This window comes from Bos taurus, chromosome 19 (assembly GCF_002263795.3).
Source record: "Bos taurus isolate L1 Dominette 01449 registration number 42190680 breed Hereford chromosome 19, ARS-UCD2.0, whole genome shotgun sequence".
NCBI classification, from domain to species: Eukaryota; Metazoa; Chordata; class Mammalia; order Artiodactyla; family Bovidae; genus Bos; species Bos taurus.
In genome coordinates, this window is record NC_037346.1 from 26,067,986 (window position 1) to 26,086,790 (window position 18,805).

The 18,805-nt window shown below is 42.4% G+C and overlaps 2 protein-coding genes across 6 annotated transcripts; one reads left to right on the top strand and one right to left on the bottom strand.

The window, feature by feature from the left end:
• Positions 1-314: 314 nt before the first annotated feature.
• Positions 315-5,107, bottom strand: MIS12 (MIS12 kinetochore complex component). Of its 3 annotated transcripts, none has more exons than XM_024980510.2 (2): positions 4,768-5,107; positions 315-2,091 (listed from the first exon to the last, which is right to left on the bottom strand). In XM_024980510.2, the coding sequence occupies exons 1-2, from the start codon at positions 4,914-4,916 to the stop codon at positions 1,416-1,418; spliced, it is 825 nt and encodes a 274-aa protein (XP_024836278.1). In that variant the 5' UTR covers positions 4,917-5,107; the 3' UTR covers positions 315-1,415. The 3 variants fall into 3 exon arrangements, with proteins under 3 accessions (XP_024836278.1, XP_010814246.1, NP_001070437.1); XM_010815944.4 differs by having other exon boundaries at positions 3,340-4,833; NM_001076969.1 differs by having other exon boundaries at positions 320-2,091; positions 5,006-5,099.
• A 391-nt stretch (positions 5,108-5,498) lies between these two features.
• DERL2 (derlin 2) lies at positions 5,499-14,030 on the top strand. 3 transcript variants are annotated; one of them, NM_001035059.2, is made up of 7 exons: positions 5,499-5,618; positions 6,467-6,532; positions 8,455-8,528; positions 9,599-9,692; positions 10,655-10,850; positions 11,144-11,234; positions 13,515-14,025. In NM_001035059.2, the coding sequence occupies exons 1-7, from the start codon at positions 5,526-5,528 to the stop codon at positions 13,618-13,620; spliced, it is 720 nt and encodes a 239-aa protein (NP_001030231.2). In that variant the 5' UTR covers positions 5,499-5,525; the 3' UTR covers positions 13,621-14,025. The 3 variants fall into 3 exon arrangements, with proteins under 3 accessions (NP_001030231.2, XP_005220260.1, XP_005220259.2); XM_005220203.4 differs by having other exon boundaries at positions 5,502-5,771; positions 13,515-14,030; XM_005220202.5 differs by having other exon boundaries at positions 5,502-5,618; positions 6,470-6,532; positions 13,515-14,030.
• The last annotated feature ends 4,775 nt before the right edge of the window (positions 14,031-18,805 follow it).

An 18,805-nucleotide genomic window follows, 5' to 3' on the forward strand; every position in this document is an offset into this window, starting at 1 on the left:
GCACTGAATCCCAATACATGGCCTAGTGTTCTAAACATGTGGTCCCACTGTTTCCCATTCACACAACCCCATCCCTTATTTTTTTTGGCCACATCATGGGGCATGTGGGATCTTAGTTCCCTGACCAGGGACTGAAACTGCACCCCCTGCCGTGGATGCTTGAGTCTTACCCAGTGGACCAGGGAAGTCCCAGGAGATTTTAAATAAGCTCCAAATGTAAAAAATAATAATAATGATGATGACTTTAAAGGATCATTCAGCTAAAAAGTCATACTGAGACACACACCATGACATTAAATACAGTAGAATAAATCAAAGCTTTTAAAATATACATATTTAATGTACAGGATTGTATTCCAGGTAAACACAGGCTTCTTATACTGATGAATATTTAATTGCAAATATGAATACCCTAGTTACACTTCTATATAAAGGAGAAACTTCAAATTCTGTGCTTTAGGAAGACATGGATAGCAAGTAATACCTTAGGAGCAGCTATTGCCATTTCTCCCCTTTCCATGGGTGATCTAACATTTTACATGGATTAGTTACAAAAGGAAATATTGTTTCATTGAATTTAAGCACAAAATACAGCTGAAATTTACCACTGAGAGTTTCTATGAGTGTGAATAAATAAGTTAATTAAATATTAAGGTTCAAGGCAGATTCCAAAACTAACTGGAGTATGACAAAAAAAAAAATGGTATATATACCTAATAGTTAATATAATCTTTGCAATTCAGTATGTTCCAGGCTTCCTTTTCTATGCCAGTAAGATGCTTCCTTTTTTGTCCAATGTCTTCCATTGCTGGGCTCCAAGACATTAAACCCTTTAACATCATCAAGGATTTATCTTAGAAACAAACTTCTTTTCTTCTTTCTAAAGGTCATGGTTGTTTTTTCTGCTACTTGCTTCTTTCAGCCAGTTATTAACTTCCTCGTGTGAGAAAAGTTACTGGGCAAGAACAAGCAATCTGTGTTGGCTGCCCCACAATGTGGTGGCTGGTTAATAAAGACGACACCCATTTAACCTTTGTGTCATTTCGTTTCATCCAAAGAGTAAGTCAAAAAGGTCAAGGTTACAAAGGACTCACAACCATGGTACAACTTTTACAAATATCTTTGAATGGCCAGGGAAAGCTTTACTTCTTCAGTCACGCCCCCAAATGAGTTCTTAATGAACCAAGAATCCCTTCCCACCCATTACAGACCTCTAAGCACAGATGCTTCAAAGATTAGTTGAACATAAAACACAGATGCTTCAGGAGAGCGGACTAAAACAGAGGAGAATGTGGAATATAAGAAAGCGTGAAAAAAGAAACCCTCCCAATATACAGTGCACTAGGATTAAGAATATCGTCGATATAAATCCCATACCGTCCACCTACTGAGAAACTCCTTTTTCTATTGAGAAATCAAGATATTTTCAATCGTTTGCCTTCCTTTTCCACATTCTCTCTGATATTCTGGAGTTTTCTGGAGTTCTGGATCAGGAACACCAAGCCCTCCCTAAAATCACTAGCCCCATGGTCTCTGCCAACGTTTTCAAGTTCATCAAACAAAGACAATGTCTGTTTGAGTTTGGCCTGAACAATTTTTTGCTCTTCTAATTCTGCAAGAAGGGCCTGCTTAGTGCACAATTCAGTCTTATACTTCTCCTGTAACTGTTCAATTTCTTTTTGGAGAAAGTGGAATTCTTCCTCACTGTAAGACTGTGTCTCCTGAGATTTATCTTCTGGAAGCAAGACATTTGGGGGAATCCGCAAAATCAACTGTAAGAAGAGCTGCTCCATTTTGCCAAAAAGGTTATCAAAACGTCCTTTCATGAAGCAAAGAAACTTTTCTGTGCACTTGCGAATCTCGACTGGGCTAATCGCACAGTCTGGGATGCCATCCAGCTTCTTTAGAATAACCTGTTCAACAGCCTGCATCACTTCAAACAGGTAGTCTTGAAAGGCAATGTAGATCCTAAGCATGCAAGTCTGTGGTGTGAAGCCAAAGAACTGGGCCTCATAGGTCATTGGATCAACAGACATCTTCGTGGTTTTTTTTTGTTTTGGGGTTTTTTTTGCTTTGTTGATTGTGAACAACCTGCAAATGTAATAAGAAAAATTTTCGTTTAAAAAAAATAACAAATTACATTATAGACAGCAAAACAAACAGAGCAGGAAACAAAAACCATGAAGCTTATGTTCCTTGATACTTGATGCTACTTCCAGCCTCACACATCCACAACAGGATACAAATCCTGCCTCTCCGAGACTCTCATCAGCCTCCCTTCTTCCTCCTCTTTGTCCATTTCCCTCACCTCTCAATTACTGAGGCTTCTGGCCCGTGGCTCAGCCTTCTGAATTCTGTTATTACCCCATGTAAACGTTCAGATTTACAACCAACACCCTAGAAACTCAGTTCTGCATGTCCACTTTTTCAGACCTTCATCTCCACTCTTTCAGCAACCTAGGTATTGACATTTGTAACTTCTCTCCCCAACTCTCCTACTTTTTGACCACAACCTCATATGCTAGTCTTCCAACACTCATTCCTATATTCATATTATATCTTAATCTTCAAGACTTTCAGCCCTCTGAGCCTCTCTTTTTAGTCTCTCCCACTTCACTTCCCCACTCCACTTTAGGATCCATGATCCATCACGTTAACCATTCCTTTGCCAATGTCCTCAACTCCCCGTCCTTCCAATCTTGCCATCTGAAAAAATACCACTAGAAGGTGAGCAAACCTCCAGTAAGCTTTACAACCCTGGCATTTTCTTAAGGGTCTGGGAGTCATTCCTTTCAAATGTAAACATCTAAGAAAATAGCATTCCTATCTCCCTGTCACTGTGGGTGTTTAACCTCGGGACCTTTTTTGGGCTGTAACCAGATACTTGTCTTAGAAACAAAAGAAGTTTCATTATTCCTGCAGACAAATTAGCTAAAACAAATGGCTACATCAATTACCAGGCAAATTTAGGATGAACCTTATCAAAGAATCTGAAGCAAATAGTGCTGTCAAATCTTTTTATAAGACTGTGCTGTTAATCTTGAGAATTTATGTAATGGCTAAAAACAGAATGGTTGTAATAGCTTAGCAGTATAAATAGGGTAGAATTTCTGTCTCTGTAATCTCATTTACAGATTATCTCTAATGCATTATAATCTGGATATGCTTATTCATAGAACTGCTGTCTTTGTCTTGTGGAGAGAATCCTGTGGATTAACAGGATTTTAACTTCCTCAACACTTTCCTATGCCTTCAGGATCATTTTTAAACGTTTTCACATGCCTTACAAGGACCTTCATCATCTGACCTTTACTAACCACTGTCCTCCTTTTTAAGTACCTTCAGTTCAGTTCAGTCGCTCAGTCGTATCCGACTCTTTGCAACCCCATGAATCGCAGCACGCCAGGCCTCCCTGTCCATCACCAACACCTGGAGTTCACCCAGACTCATGTGCATCTAGTCGGTGATGCCATCCAGCCATCTCATCCTCTGTCGTTCCCTTCTCCTGCTGCCCCCAATCCCTCCCAGCATCAGGGTCTTTTCCAATGAGTCAACTCTTTGCATGAGGTGGCCAAAGTATTGGAGTTTCAGCTTCAGCATCAGTCCTTCCAATGAACACCCAAGACTGTCTCCTTCAGGATGGACTGGTTGGATCTCCTTGCAGTCCAAGGGACTCTCAAGAGTCTTCTCCAACACCACAGTTCAAAAGCATCAATTCTTCAGTGCTCAGCTTTCTTCACAGTCCAACTCTCACATCCATACATGACCACTGGAAAAACCATAGCCTTGACTAGAGGGACCTTTGTTGGCAAAGTAATGTTTCTGCTTTTGAATATGCTATCTAGGTTGGTCATAACTTTCCTTCCAAGGAGTAGGCGTCATTTAATTTCATCGCTGCAATCACCATCTGCATTGATTTTGGAGCCCCCCAAAATAAAGTCTGACACTGTTTCCACTGTTTCCCCATCTATTTCCCATGAAGTGATGGGACCAGATGCCTTACATAAGCATAACTGAAGTGATTAATACTTCTAATTTTTGCCAATCTGGTAAAATGGTTTTACAGGGTTGTTTTTTGAAAACCAAAAACATCTAACCTCCCACCCATACACACACACAGGTTGAACACTGAGGACTGAAACTACCAGAGTCTCCTTGCCTCACCCCCCAACAACTTACTGTTTACATTAGCATGACTCTACTATTCTAGACCAGAATAATATTTTCATTGTCCAAATGGTTGGATTGTTCATTATGAAATCCCCAGCCAAAGACTGATGAACTCTTTAATGGGATGCGTGGCGTGCGTGTTCTCCCCGTGTCTGACTCTTTAGATCCCACAGACTGCAGGCCGCCAGGCGCCTCTGTCCATGGAATTTTCCAGGCAAGAATACTGTAGTGTGTTGCCATTTCCTACTCTAGAGAATCTCGCCAACAATTTGTTACAGCAAGATTCTCTGCAACTCTTGCTTCAGCAGTTTCTACCAATACTGGACTGATTTTCATGAGCTCTACCCAGTCCTAATCAAGCCTCCAAACTAAAAAATCCACCTTAAACCAACAGGGCCTCTCTTCGGGAACTGATCAAGTCCTGCTTTCAGTTCAGTTCAAGTCGCTCAGTCGTGACTACTCTGCGACCCCAAGTCCTGCTTTAGGTTACTATTATCACAAGCCTATCTTCTCTGCAAGCCTTAGATTTCCTGAGGGCAGGATGAATAAGGCTTCAACCGATATTTGCAGGTGATACGCGCGAAGTACACAGGTCACCTCAACGAGTTGAGGAGCAGACGCTCCAGAAACCTCCGGGCAGGAACTACTTCCGGCTTGAGAACTGGCTCCCGACAGGCCCCGCGCCCCCGCTGCATGCCGGGACCTTCAGGGTGGAGGTTCGCGGCCCGCTGGCGACGCTGCTCCATCAGGCAGCTCTAGCGGCCGGGATGGCGCCCCACCGAGTGCCACCTGTTCCCGCTTTTCTTCAAAGAAAATGCAGCCCCGTGGCACTTACCCAAGCGACTATGAGAGTGATAAACTCGACCAAACACCAGCTTCCCGCCACCTCCTTTAAACCACCGCAGGCTGCCAGAGATAGGCGGCGCGGTTGACTCCCCCAGATTCTGACCGCTATCCGCTTCAGCGAACGATAGCAAGGGCACGATGCCACCGCGCTCCTAATTGGCCGACTGTCCGGGGAGGGGCCACCTAGATTGGTGACGGAAAGGGGCCGGGCGGGAAAGCTAGCTGTGGCCAGCGGGGATTGGCAGAATGAATCGGTATTCACTCCCTTCCCCGAGACGTTGGTGGGTGGAGAAGCTAGGCTGGGCCGCCGCGGAAACGCAACTCGTGATTGGCGGATGTGTTTTTCTTCGGGCTCTAGCGGCTGGTGGCTGGACAGTTGATCAGCGCTGATTGGATAGCAGCATAACGGGGAGGGTCCCGCTCTGGTTCCGCCCTGATCCCGCCCCGCCGCTGGGATGGACTGGCGGAAGGGGAAGTGGGGGGGTGGGGGGCCGGCGGCGGTGGGGAAGATGGCGTACCAGAGCCTCCGGTTGGAGTACCTGCAGATCCCACCGGTCAGCCGCGCCTACACCACCGCCTGCGTCCTCACCACCGCCGCTGTGGTGAGCAGCTGCAGCGCCAGCTTCTCATGAGTTGTACTGGATATGCCCGGGTCCTCGAGAAACTGGGGTTTGGGCCTCGGGGAAGCTCAGAGGGGTTGGTCTCAAGAGTGGGTGGAGGCGTACAGGGCTCACTCTGGGGTTCAGAATCGCCCCGTAAGTACTATCCAGTGATCCAGAAAAAGAGGTGCCGTTCCATAAGGGGTGGAGGATCAGGACTGCGGGTCAGTTTCTGAGACAAAGGCAGGACCTGTACCAAGTCAGGGCTGCGGGAGCCGCCCACCCAGGAAACGTGTTTGAGAACTCCGAGGGTGTTCTCAGATCCACAAAATGATCCTTGTGACTACTGGGAGGAAGGTCCGCTTAGTGGAGAAACGTAGACGTTGAAGATAGAAAGATGGAAGTTGTTGAGCGGGAAAAGTCTTGAAATAAAGTCTGTTATAGAGGTTGCCTGGAAGTACCGGGCCCTCATAGTGGCAGGTTCTTGGTTCGAGTGAATTGTGTTGCTTCACACAGCTGTTTTAGGTGGTGCCCATGTATTGGGCGTAATCCTAGCAGCTGCTCTTACTTGCCCTGAATCTAAGACATTACCATCTGCCTGCCATACCTTCATCAGCCTCAGCTATTGAAACAACAGGCTTTTATTTTGTGTTAGGTATTGGGGAACGCAAAGAATTGTGCCAGTTCTAGAGAACTCTTTACCAACCTTCCTCCAGCTTAAGAAGTAAACCTTAAATAATTCAGTCTAAGTGACTGAGAGTGGGAAATTGTCAGAACTACTAGTCTTTTGTAGTAAATGATGATACTGTTTCTTGATTGACTTGCTTGAAGAAGCTGTTTTTCTATTTCAGCAGTTGGAACTGATCACACCTTTTCAGTTGTACTTCAATCCTGAATTAATCTTTAAACACTTTCAAGTAAGTGGTCCATCACAACTGCCATTTAATGTTGCAGTTTTTAAGCTTGTTTTTCTTTTTAGTAGCTAATCCTGCCATATACTATCTCAAACAACTCAGTGGGAATATTTGATTATAAGTGTTGGGTGGGGTGGGGGGGGAGTACAAAGCAATGATTCTGCAGCCTGGAACTTTTAAAGAGATTCTCAAGATCCTCAGCATTTACCAAATCAGAATCACCAAGGCTATGTTATAAAGTTCCCTGTATGGTTTTGATTTGATGCGTCCAGTTCCTATATTTAGGAATCACTGGTTTAGATTTAGTATTATAAATTGAGAGGAGACTGGATCCGCTAGTTGTCCAGGGAGAGTCAGAGAGGATGTCCATATTTAGTCCATTCAGCACCATGTGGCACAGTCACCACGTTGGTGTTATCCCTGTGATCCAGTTCAGAAACTCAGTGAGTGCTCTAATCCTCTCCCAGGGATCACATCATCCTCACGAAGACTGACATCTAAGAAAACGCCAGTTTATTAGATTACAGTGAGAGACGGTCCTTTCCGGTAATTAGAATGCTAAAGAGGGATGCGTTTTTTTGTTCTAGGATCATCATATTGGCCATAGTCGAAGTAAGAGAGACCCAAAAGCCAGTAATTCTGTTTCTACACCTGCTTTTCCTCTGTCTCAGAGGTGTTTCATTCACTTTATACCTGTTGAGCTCCAGCTTGTCTTAGAGTATGCAGTTTTTGTGTAGCCTTCTCAGATTCATCCTCCTTTGTGTCCCTAGAGTATCTGTAAATACTTTTTTTATATCTCTCATCTCATACTTGCACTTGTTTATATGCCTGTCTCCTCACAGGGTTGAGGACTCTACAATCCTGGATGCAATTAGTATGCAGTAAACAATTCTGAGTTGTTTCAACTTTTAACAGTTAGCAATTCTTAAGAATTTAATGATCATAAAGGAGTCCCGTGAACCCTTATCATTGCCTTCTTCCTTCTCCACTCACAAGCCCTTCACTGGGAGCTTTAGCTCCATCCAAACAAACAAGGCTTGATTTTGCCTAAGGTTAAACTCTTCACACCATGTGTGAAATTAGGAGTTCTAGGTTTGAGTTCAGAGTCTCCCTATACAAGCTGTGTGATGTTAGGCAGGCCATTTAAAAATCATCCAAGTCTCTTAGTTACATCATGTGTGAAATGGGGATGGTATTGCCAGCCTCCTCATCTCGCAGGATAATTAAAATCACATGAGATAATATTTTAAAACACTTTAAATGTTAAATGTTCTATCATTGTGAGTAGTTGTTCTTATTGCAGGCGTGGATGGTTTGGGTGGGGAAGAGTATATCAGGGTTTGAAAATAAGTGCATATCTACCAGTTAAACTAATTATTACAGTATTAGATCTTTACTTGTAGTAAGTTGGCTATCTGTTCAGGCTAGTACTCGAGTATTTGCTTTAGAATTACTCTTTACTCTGGATGTTTCTGATGGCTAATATAATTGCTGTTAGATCCTGTAATTTTCCTTTGGTATCTTGGGATTGTTCATTAGATTGTGATACTACATATATGAAACCTCTGTTTCCTAGTCTACAGATCAACCTAGTCTTGCCATCACACTTTTCCCGTCATTTGCCTGACCATATGGTATGGATTTTTGTGTTGTTGTTTTTTTTTTAATACAATCACAATTGCACGTTTTCTGTCCTGTCAGGCTTAGAACTTTCCAGGGGTGAGTGAGATCTTTCAGACACTGAGGCGGCAAAAAAATTCAGTGTCGGATTGTGTGTCTCACTTTTGAGTTTAGAAAATAGAATCAACTATTTGTGGCCTTTCAACCATTGTAGTCATAGGCTATCTCTTGTCTTAATATGAAAATGTTTCCTGGTGTGTTTTACTTAATCTGTCTTTCTCTTGATTTTTTTTTTCTTTTAACAGATATGGAGGCTTATCACCAATTTCTTATTTTTTGGGCCAGTTGGATTCAATTTTTTATTTAACATGATTTTTCTGTATCCTTTACGAAGTGGGGTTAGCATAGAAACTTTAGTTTTACTTTGGAAATACAGTATTAATTTTGAAACTATTAACTCTATTTTTGTTACCATCTCAGCTGTAACTTCTGGCTACTGGCTCAGTGATACACAGAATACTTGGTCAGTTAGTAATATTTTAAGGGTGTTTGTAGGTCACTGTTTATTCAAATGGGAGGTATTTCATTATAAACTGTTTACATTTCTGCCCATGCGCCACTTACAGATCTGATTAAGGGAGACCAGAGTGATTTAATTGAGGTGTTCTTACAAAATAACTCCAAGGGGTCCTGAGTGATAAAGCCCAACCTGGAAGCGGGTTCATGGGGGATGGAGAACTTGAGATCTACTTGGATCTCAGTTGCTGGTTCTGCCAGCTGGAAAGACAGTGTTTTGTCTGCCAGGCTCACCATGTTCCAGTTTGTTGAAAAAGAGGAAGGGTTTTGCTGTAGTCAGATGGTAATTGGGGCCACCGGGCAGGGCATTTCTTCCTGGATGAAGCGGGGAATTTGCAGTTCAGCTCATTTGCAGTAGCCAAAGAGCCTTGTAGGGGTAACAGGCTTCCTGCCCTGGGATGGATTCCTGTGTCTTCTCTATGATACATCATTCTGGTAAGTTTCTAATAATTAAATTTTTTCATTGAAATGCCTCCTTGTTGACTGAAGTATAGAAATGCTTAACTACCTGGGAAAAGCAGATAATCACATGAAGCTTCTTGATGGGGATTTCCACCAAGTTAGGTTGTGAAAAAGCAAGGATGGTGTAGATTGTGGTGTGGCTGAACGTGGGGAGACAGTACAGATTTGAAGCATCTTTATATGGCGTCTGGTTTCATTCCCCAATCAGGAATGGTTTTTGTAAAACACAGAGCCATTGCCTAGAATGCCTGGAAAAAGAGAAGTAACAATAATACCACTCATGAATACTCTTACAGAAACAAAGTCTTGACTTGTCACAAATAACGGGAGTCCAAGTGTACTTAGGTGATACATTCAATTTCACTTTGTTCATTTTTGTGTACTTAACATTTTCTTAACTTGGAACTTAAGATATCGTTACTGTCGAATGCTAGAAGAAGGCTCTTTCCGAGGTCGGACAGCAGACTTTGTATTTATGTTCCTTTTTGGTGGATTCTTAATGACCGTATCCTTCGACGAATAGAACAAATATAGGAAAATACTAAAGAACTCCCGCTCTCTTCCTAAAGCTTTTCATCTGTCTCCCAAAGTGCACTAGAGGCTAGAGACTCAGAATGAACATATAAAAGTATCAACTCTCTGCGCCTGCGCCAGCCCCTTCCCCCTCCATTTCAGCTTCAGGCTCCTGTTTATTTTACAGCCCACTTTATGTAACAGCTTGTCTAAGCCTAGAGGTTGTACAGGGTGTCCACTGTGAGCAAGTCTGAGAAACGTTAACCCAGTCAGGTTACTATTAGAAATCTTAGATGTATTCTGGTGGGTGGTATACTTCACTTATCTTTTTTTCCGGCTGTGCCATATGGGGCTTGTGGAATCCCAGGTCCCTGACCAGGGAATGAACCCAAGCCCTCGTCAGTGAAAGCATGGAGTCAAAACCACTAGACTGCCAGGGACTCCCCAGGTATACTTCACTTTTAAACTAAGTTGGTAGGACATTTATATTTGGTCACCATCAAAACTGACAGTTGGTTTTTTTGTTTGTTTGTTTGTTTTTTAATGTCAATAATAATAATTGTCACCAAACTTAAAGGGAGCCCTGTCTGACAAGATGGTTTTGCCCCAGCTGGCTTTATTCACTTCTAAGAGTCCTCATGGTGAATGAGCTTTCATGTAATGACTGACCAAAGAATTAACATATATTCCAAAGAAGCAAGAACTTCGTGAAAGCAGAATATTAATTTGAAGTAGCAACAATCCAGGTGCCTAAGCAGGTTTTTGCCTGATCACTCTGGATAATTATTTTCAGGCTATCCCCCCTACCCCCCCCACCCCCACCTCGCCCCAAACATGTAACGACTGCTTGCCTTTCCTAATTCAAACTTGTGTTAGAATACAATCCGTAGTTCTCTTGCCCAATCTTCCCTGTTAACACTTAATGTTGCTGTTTTCCTTAATGTCAGCCACTAGCTTTTTGGTTTGTTTGTGAGCTTAGTTTTCTTGGGCCAGGCCTTCACAATAATGCTTGTCTACGTGTGGAGCCGAAGGAACCCGTATGTCCGCATGAACTTCTTCGGCCTTCTGAATTTCCAGGCTCCCTTTCTACCCTGGGTGCTCATGGGGTTTTCCTTGTTGTTGGGGAACTCAATCATTGTGGACCTCTTGGGTAAGATTCTTGGCAGTACTTTTTCTATTATTTTACTTACAAACTTATTTTGTCATACTTGTCATATTAATTCTGTCTGGCCTTCGTATATAGTTACTGTAGGATTGTTTGATAGTTATATGCTCAAGGACTATAATGTTCATTTTCAACTTTTTCATATATCTATTACCAGCTGAGCTGCCAGGGAATCCCAATATATTGACATTTCTTCCTAAGTAGAAAGATTTTCCATTGGTGCAGACACCTGCAATCAAAATTCTAATCCTCTCCCCTTTATTTCTGGTTGACTCTAGGTATTGCAGTTGGACACATATATTTTTTCTTGGAAGATGTATTCCCCAATCAACCTGGCGGAATAAGAATTTTGAAAACACCATCTATTTTGTGAGTATTTAACACCAGGTGACGTATTTCTTGCAGATAAACCAGGGCAAGGTCCAGGATCTTGTTTTCTTGGGGCTCCCAAAGCTCCCAGCACACACAGTTCAGGCCAGTAAATATTTACAGATTGAGCAATCCGGCTGCCGTTGGGGAGCATTCAGATCGGGTGGGAAGCGCCAGAGTTGTGGCCAGAGGCTCGGGGTGTCCTGAGGGTAACGTGGTGGTGGTGATGTTGTCCCACATGACCACCGGCACCTCCTGGCCCCGGGAGGAGCCTGCTGGTTCCGTGTAGCCGCTGTCTTAGTTTAGAGATGTGAAGTAGCAAGATGGCAAAAAGCTGACTGAAGAAGGGTTTCTAAAGGTGGAATGTCTGGTCTTCCAAACAGGTGGTAGAGGGAAGCAGTGAAGTAGAGTAGAAACAGCTCTTGGCTAGAAACCAGACATAGGCTGTTTGTTCTGCCAGCCAGCTGTGTGATTTTAAGCAACCCCTTCTCCTTTTTCCATACCTCGGTGTCCTGAAGGTAGAGCTTTGATTCATAGCACCTCCATATATGCCAGAATTTTGTGTCCTTGGGGTGTACTGCGTTATGAAGAGTTCACTTAAGGAATAAAATGTGAGTTCTTATAAAATGTTGGTTGTAGAGTAACTGAAAGTAAAATCCTCCATAACCCCACCACGTGGATAAAACGGTGGGATTTGTTGTATTTTTTGATATGTATTCATCAGTCTTTTACTGTCTGTAAACTTTTTTTAAAATGCTATCTCATAGCTTTCAAATGTAATATAATCATTTTTTCATCATAAATTTCTGACAAAAATTATAACAGCTGCATGATACCCCCAGTATGAATGGAACAGGATTTACGAATCCCTCATCAATGCACATTGACATCCTTCTTGTTCTTCCCTCCATGATTGGAGTGGTGAACATCCTTGAGCTACACATCCATGTAGCCCATGTAGCGGCACATCCTTTGCACACTTCCATGATTGTTTTCAAAGGATAAATTCCTGCAAGTAGGATAGCTGTTTGGTTTATCACTAGACTGCCATCTGGAATGGATACTCAGGTTTACATTTCCACCAGCACCGTGTGTCCATTTCCCCACATTTTTATTACCTTTTGCTAGTTTGATAGCTGTAAAGTGGTGTCTCGTTGTTTTCTATTTTTTTCCCCTAAAATTTCAGAACAGTTTCAGACTTGCAGAAACTTGCAAGACAGTACAAAGGACTTCTTTCCCTTAAGTGTTTGAAAGTGAACTGTTCACCTACTGCCCCATGATCCCCTTTAATGTGTATTTCCTTCTACATAGTCAAAATCTGGAAAGAAACGTTAATCCTCAGACCCAATTCCACTTAGGGAAATTGTCCGGATTTTTTTTTATAGCAGAAGAATGCAGTTCAGATTCAGGTGTTGCGCTTTGTTGTCATATCTGTTTGGTCTCCTTCAGTTTGGAGCAGCTTCTCAGTTTTGCTTTGACCCTCATGACATTCACATTTTTTAAAATTGTAAGCCCATTTTTGTAGAACATCTCTCAATTTGGATTTGTCTGATGTTCCCTCACATTGAGGTTCAGGATTTTCCTCCTTTGCAGGAACATCAGAGAAGTGATACTGCATTCTAATTGCAGCCTGCTGGCACAGGGTTTCAGTTTGTTGAATTTGCCAGAGTGGTACTAATTTTGATTACTTGATTAAGGTATCTGCAGGGCTTCTCCAGGGCAAAGTTACTTTTTTTTCTCCTTTGTCATTAAATCTTTTGTGAAGAGGTACTTTGAGACTATGGAAAACATCCTTTTTCTTATAAAATTTGGGTTCATTTATATCTGCAAGAATCCATGGTTTCTTGTTTTATTCATGGCTTATACTCCCTTAACATTGTTGTTTACTTTGGTGCTTATATTGTCCCACTGGCTCTGAAGTACTTCTCAACATGTGCAATCTAACTTTTGTAAAATTTCATATGTAAACATTTTGGAAGAATATTGAAAACACCAACATAATTATCTCTGGGGATTGAGGATGTCTTGCTCATATATGTTTCCTGTTTTCTCTAGGATTCCATATATTGCTTTTGTAGTAAAAATTAGTAAAGGAGGTAAAAGTTAATGTAAAAGTGCAATAATTATGAATACCTTCAAAATAGGAGAACTGTTGCATTGGTAGGCAGACGAAGTGCTTATCCATTGGTCGACACGCTATGGGATCTTTTTGATATCGGAGTAGAATTTAGAACCTAAGATGACCCTGGGACTAAATTATATCTGTTGCCTGTCTTTTAGGAAGGCTATTTTTGATACACCAGATGAAGATCCAAATTATAATCCACTACCTGAAGAGCGGCCAGGAGGCTTTGCCTGGGGTGAGGGCCAGCGCCTGGGCGGCTAAAGCGGCAATGCCAAGAACATGACCCAGCTGGGAAGGACTCGTGACACACCCATTGGGATTCTTTTATCCTCTGTGTTGCAAAAGTGTGGACACTTTTGACAGCTCAACAAGAATTTTAACTCCAGAAGCACTTTATGAAATGGCACACTGATTCACCCAGAAGACATTTCCAGCAGTTCGCCAGTGGTTCCTCACTACACTGGTACTGAATGTGTGATCTCTCGGAGCCAAAAAACTGGAGCAACAAATACCCCGCCGCCTCTTAGGAACGAGTACCTGATGCTTGAGTTCTGTGGTGACGGGCAGAGTGTTTTCCTCCTTTTCCTCTTCCTCTTTGATAGACGAGGCCGTGGTGTAAATGGAAGAGAGGACGAAATAAAACTGAATTCCATCTCTCTCACTGAATTAAAGCTTTTGTGTGTGATCTTTTAAATTATCACCATGTCTCCTAGCTCTCCTGCACAGGTCTGCGCTCAGAGCAGTCTCCATGCCTTTTCTTCCTGTGTCTTCATGGCCTTCGACTGGATTTCATTTCAAGATTGGAAATACATGGCTGAGACGCCATGGCTGTGCACACCTCTTACTAACCCAGAATGCCAACTCCAGTGGGAAGAGGATTTGTTTCTGTTGCCCAGATAGTTTGTTCTCCATTTGGGTTTTATGATACTTCAAGGTATCAGACAATGTGGGGCAAGGGGTGGAGGCGGAAGGATAGGATGGATCTAGGTGATCTAGATCTTGGAATTCTGCTGTGGGAGAGTCAGGTAGGCTTGATGCGTCTCATTTATTTACTCTATTACTCCATTTGGAAATATCCAGGGAAAGGCAAGTCACAGCCACCATTTTGGAAAACAACATTTAAAGTTGGAAACGAGTTAGAATATTGATTCTGGAGCCAGATAAGTGAATACAAGGATACATAGCTCCTGGGTCTTTGGCTTGTGAATATTTATCACTTGCTTCATGAAAAGCCAAGAAGCCTTCAGAGCCATGTACCTGGTTTACCTTCCTAACCAGGTAGAAACAGGACAGGTTCACAGAAGTCAGCAGTGGTTCAGTAAGTACTTACCCCAGATGTTCACTTCCTGGGGGCTCAACAAGTTTGTTATCAGACTGTGTAAGTAATTCAGAGAACTCAGAGGGATAGAATGAATACCCCAGAAAAGAGATTAATTCAAATTGTTTTAATAAACAGCATGTAGGTCTGGAAACATTTCCCCCATAGTTCCAGCTTGGTTAAGTGGTTGTTTTCTAGAGTGTGAGAGTTCTCTTAGAAAGATGGACATGAGGTTTAGGTTAAACATAAAATATCTTAAATGGGAATTTTCAGATCATTTGTGAAGTGAAAAGTATTTTTCTTACCTTTGAATGGAATACACGAGTAGTGGAACCTAATATAAGTACATGCTGCTAGTCAGTAACTGAATATGGTTGTTGCAATTTTATGGAATGTGGGTTAATGGGACTGCTTTTTTTTCCCCTAAGTGACTTAAAAAAAAATCTTTAAATGCCAATCTTAGAGTATATAGTCCTTATGGGAGTCTTAAGTTTTGTCTGTTCAAGAAAGCTTGAATTTAATTAGAAGGTTGGGTTTTTGTTTGAGGGCTAGAAATAGATTTCTCTAGTTAAATTTGTTCTCCTTTAGTTAACTTTGGAGTTAGGTTCTTCTAGAACACAGGTCTTTTTCTTAAGTCAACCAAAAAGTGAGATTAGATACATGGAATTGCGTGACTAATTTACCTGACATACATAGAATTTAAAGGATTCCTGGATTCCACCAGTAATACTGAAAGGTTCACCTGACTAAGGCATAGCTTTTTTGTTGTAGAAATACAGTATACGTTCATTAAAAAAAAAAAAAGCATGGACATGCAAATTGCATCTCCATAGGAGATACACTTCACACATTTTGCTGTGTCTTTTCCACTGTGGATTTCTCTTCGTTTCTCCCTTCCACTTGTTCTTTTCCCTGTGTGTCCCTCGTGTGTCCAGTATCTTTCATGCCTCTTGTTTAGTCTCTAAGCAGAGAGCACCCGAGTCCTAGGTCTTGGTAACGAAGCCCTCACTCTGTCTCTAGGGCCTTTGAAAGTGAGGAAATGTTGGTGTTACTGTTGGGTAAAGGACCTCCTAGAATTGTCATCTATCCTCAGTAGCCTGCATTTTATGTTGTGACTGTTTTCCTTTAACAGGTAAGTGCCATCCACGTTGCTAGTCATGACATTGCCATTGTTGTCAGTGTTCTGTAGTCTGTCTACTCCTAACTACTTACTGTTTCACAAGTTTGCATAAAATTTGTTGCACTCTGTATAATCAAGTTGCTTCTCTGCTCAGAAATCCACAGTAACTTCTTGGTAAGCCCCCATAGCAAATGCATAGTTTTTGTCTTCCTCTGAACCTCAACTCCAACTAACAGGGACCTCAGTTTAATTTTCTTCAGTCCTTCAAGGCCTGGCCCAATTCCTGGCTCCTCTGCAAACCTTGACTGCAGGGCCCATTTCATTGTCTTATCTTCTCTGAATTCTTACGACCCTTCAAGGCTGTACAACATACTCTTAGACCAAACTGTCTTATATTGTTCTTAGCTGGTACATGTGTATTAGTCTTGTCTCCTTCCTGAGAATGTAAGCTCCTTAAGAGCAGGGACCAAGTCTTACATTTTTGTATCTACCACAGTGCCTAGCACAATGCTTGGCACATGGGTGCTGAATAAATACTTTATTGATCAGCAAACTATTATCTGGTATTTTTAATTATAGAGGGATTAATGTATGTGTATGCAAGCTTGTACCTATTTGCTGTGGCTTGTGACTATGTCAAAGTGGGATGGAGCACAACTGAACATGATCAAGGACAGAGTTTGATGGTCTGACAAGCCAGCCAACAATGACTACCAGCTGGTGTGGCCATGGACATGCTCTGCTGGTATGGACCATTGCAGAGCAGTTAAGAATGACGTGTCTGACAATTCACCTTTTGGAAGAAGAGCCCAGATACTCCTTGAAGGCTATTAGCTTATAACCATCTGTATGTGAAAGCCACCTACTTTCAGAGAGAGAGCCTATTTCAGACTACTAATCTGAGGGACTGGCGGAGGGGGTGATGCATGTAACACCACTTAATGCCAATAGAGGATTTTATTTTCCAACTCGGTTGCACTTAGCTCTGAGGCTGTAGAACAGCTGGGTCATTAGGCTAAAGATTATGAATGAATTACCTTAGACTTTCACCTGCATCATGTTTTCTTTTCTTTCAATTTGAGCCAATATTAAATTCACAGATTTCACATGGAAACCTTCATTTGGGGCTTTTCTTGAAAAAACTGGAAGATCTGGAAAAACCAGGCCTGCATGGCAGCTACAGCCTAGAGATGACTAGTGGCTGTTTCTATAGACAGGATCTGTGCTCTATTAGGAGGTTATTTCACTTGTTGATATCACCTGCCAGGTACTCTTGTAACCATGTGCAGCCTGTCTCCTCCCTTAGGTTACTTTGGAAAGCACAGCAGAGAAAAAGGACTGAGGTCTTTTTTATACTCTAAGTCCACAATTTGAGACTTAACATTTAGATATCACTCAGCCCAATGGCACCCCACTCCAGTACTTTTGCCTAGACAATCCCATGGACAGAGGAGCCTGGTAGGCTGCAATCCATGAGGTCGCTAGAGTCGGACACGACTGAGCGACTTCACTTTCACTTTTCACTTTCATGCATTGGAGAAGGAAATGGCAACCCCCTGCAGTGTTCATGCCTGGAGAATCCCAGGGACGGGGAAGCCTGGTGGGCTGCCGTCCATGGGGTCGCACAGAGTCGGACATGACTGAAGCAACTTAGCAGTAGCAGTTCAGTTCAGTCACTCAGTGGAGTCCAACTCTTTGCAACCCCATGGACTGCAGCACGCCAGGCCTCCCTGTCCATCACCAACCCCCAGAGTTTACGCAAACTCATGTCCATTGAGTTGGTGATGCCATCCAACCATCTCATCCTTTGTCATCCCCTTCTCCTCCTGCCCTCAATCTTTCCCAGCATCAGGGTCTTTTCAAATGAGTCAGCTCTTCGCATCAGGTGGCCAAAGTATTGGAGTTTCAGCTTCAGCATCAGTCCTTCCAATGAACATTCAGGACTGATTTCCTTTAGGATTGACTGGTTGGATCTCCTTGCAGTCTAAGGGACTCTCAAGAGTCTTCTCCAACACCACAGTTCAAAAGCATCAATTCTTCAGTGTTCAGCTTTCTTTACACTCCAACTCCACATCCATACATGATCCTGGAAAAACCATAGCCTTGACTAGAAGGACCTTTGTTGGCAAAATAATGTCTGTGCTTTTTAATATGCTGTCTAGGTTCATCATAACTATCCTTCCAAGGAGTAAGTGTCTATTTATTTCATGGCTGCGATCACCATCTGCAGTGATTTTGGAGCCCAAAAAAATAAAGTCTGACACTGTTTCCACTGTTTCTCCATCTATTTGCCATGAAGTGATGGGACTGGATGCCATAATCTTTGTTTTCTGAATGTTGAGCTTTAAGCCAACTTTTCCACTCTCCTCTTTCACTTTCATCAAGAGGCTCTTTAGTTCTTCCTCACTTTCTGCCATAAGGGTGATGTCATCTGCATATCTGAGGTTATTGATATTTCTCCCGGCAATCTTGATTCCAGCTTGTGCTTCATCCAGCCCAGTGTTTTGCATGATGTACTCTGCATAGAAGTTAAAAAGCAGGGTGACAATATACAGCCTTGACGTACTCCTATTCCTATTTGGAACTAGTCTGTTGTTCCACGTCCAGTTCTAACTGTTGCTTCCTGACTAGCATACAGATTTCTCAAGAGGCAGGTCAGGTGCTCTGGTATTCCCATCTCTTTAAGAATTTTCCACAGTTGATTGTGATCCACACAGTCAAAGGCTTTGGCATAGTCAATAAAGCAGAAATAGATGTTTTTCTGGAATTCTCTTGCTTTTTTGATGATCCAGTAGATGTGGGCAATTTGATCTCTGGTTCCTCTGCCTTTTCTAAAACCAGTGGGAACATCTGAAAGTTCACGGTTCATGTATTATTGAAGCCTGGCTTGGAGAATTTTGAGCATTACTTTGCTAGTGTGTGAGATGAGTGCAATTGTGCGGTAGTTTGAGCATTCTTTGGCATTGCCTTTCTTAGGGATTGGTATGAAAACTGACCTTTTCCAGTCC

What these genes read in the sequence shown, in the direction of transcription:
- DERL2 (XM_005220203.4), top strand. Translation starts at nt 5,661, where the DNA reads ATGCCCGGGTCCTCGAGAAACTGGGGTTTGGGCCTCGGGGAAGCTCAG. An exon ending in TAATCTTTAAACACTTTCAA is followed by an intron (nt 6,533 to 8,454) that starts GTAAGTGGTCCA and finishes TTCTTTTAACAG; the next exon opens with ATATGGAGGCTTATCACCAA. An exon ending in TTGAAAACACCATCTATTTT is followed by an intron (nt 11,235 to 13,514) that starts GTGAGTATTTAA and finishes CCTGTCTTTTAG; the next exon opens with GAAGGCTATTTTTGATACAC.
- MIS12 (XM_024980510.2), bottom strand. Translation starts at nt 4,916, where the DNA reads ATGGAGCAGCGTCGCCAGCGGGCCGCGAACCTCCACCCTGAAGGTCCC. An exon ending in CTGCTCCTCAACTCGTTGAG is followed by an intron (nt 2,092 to 4,767) that starts GTGACCTGTGTA and finishes TTACATTTGCAG; the next exon opens with GTTGTTCACAATCAACAAAG.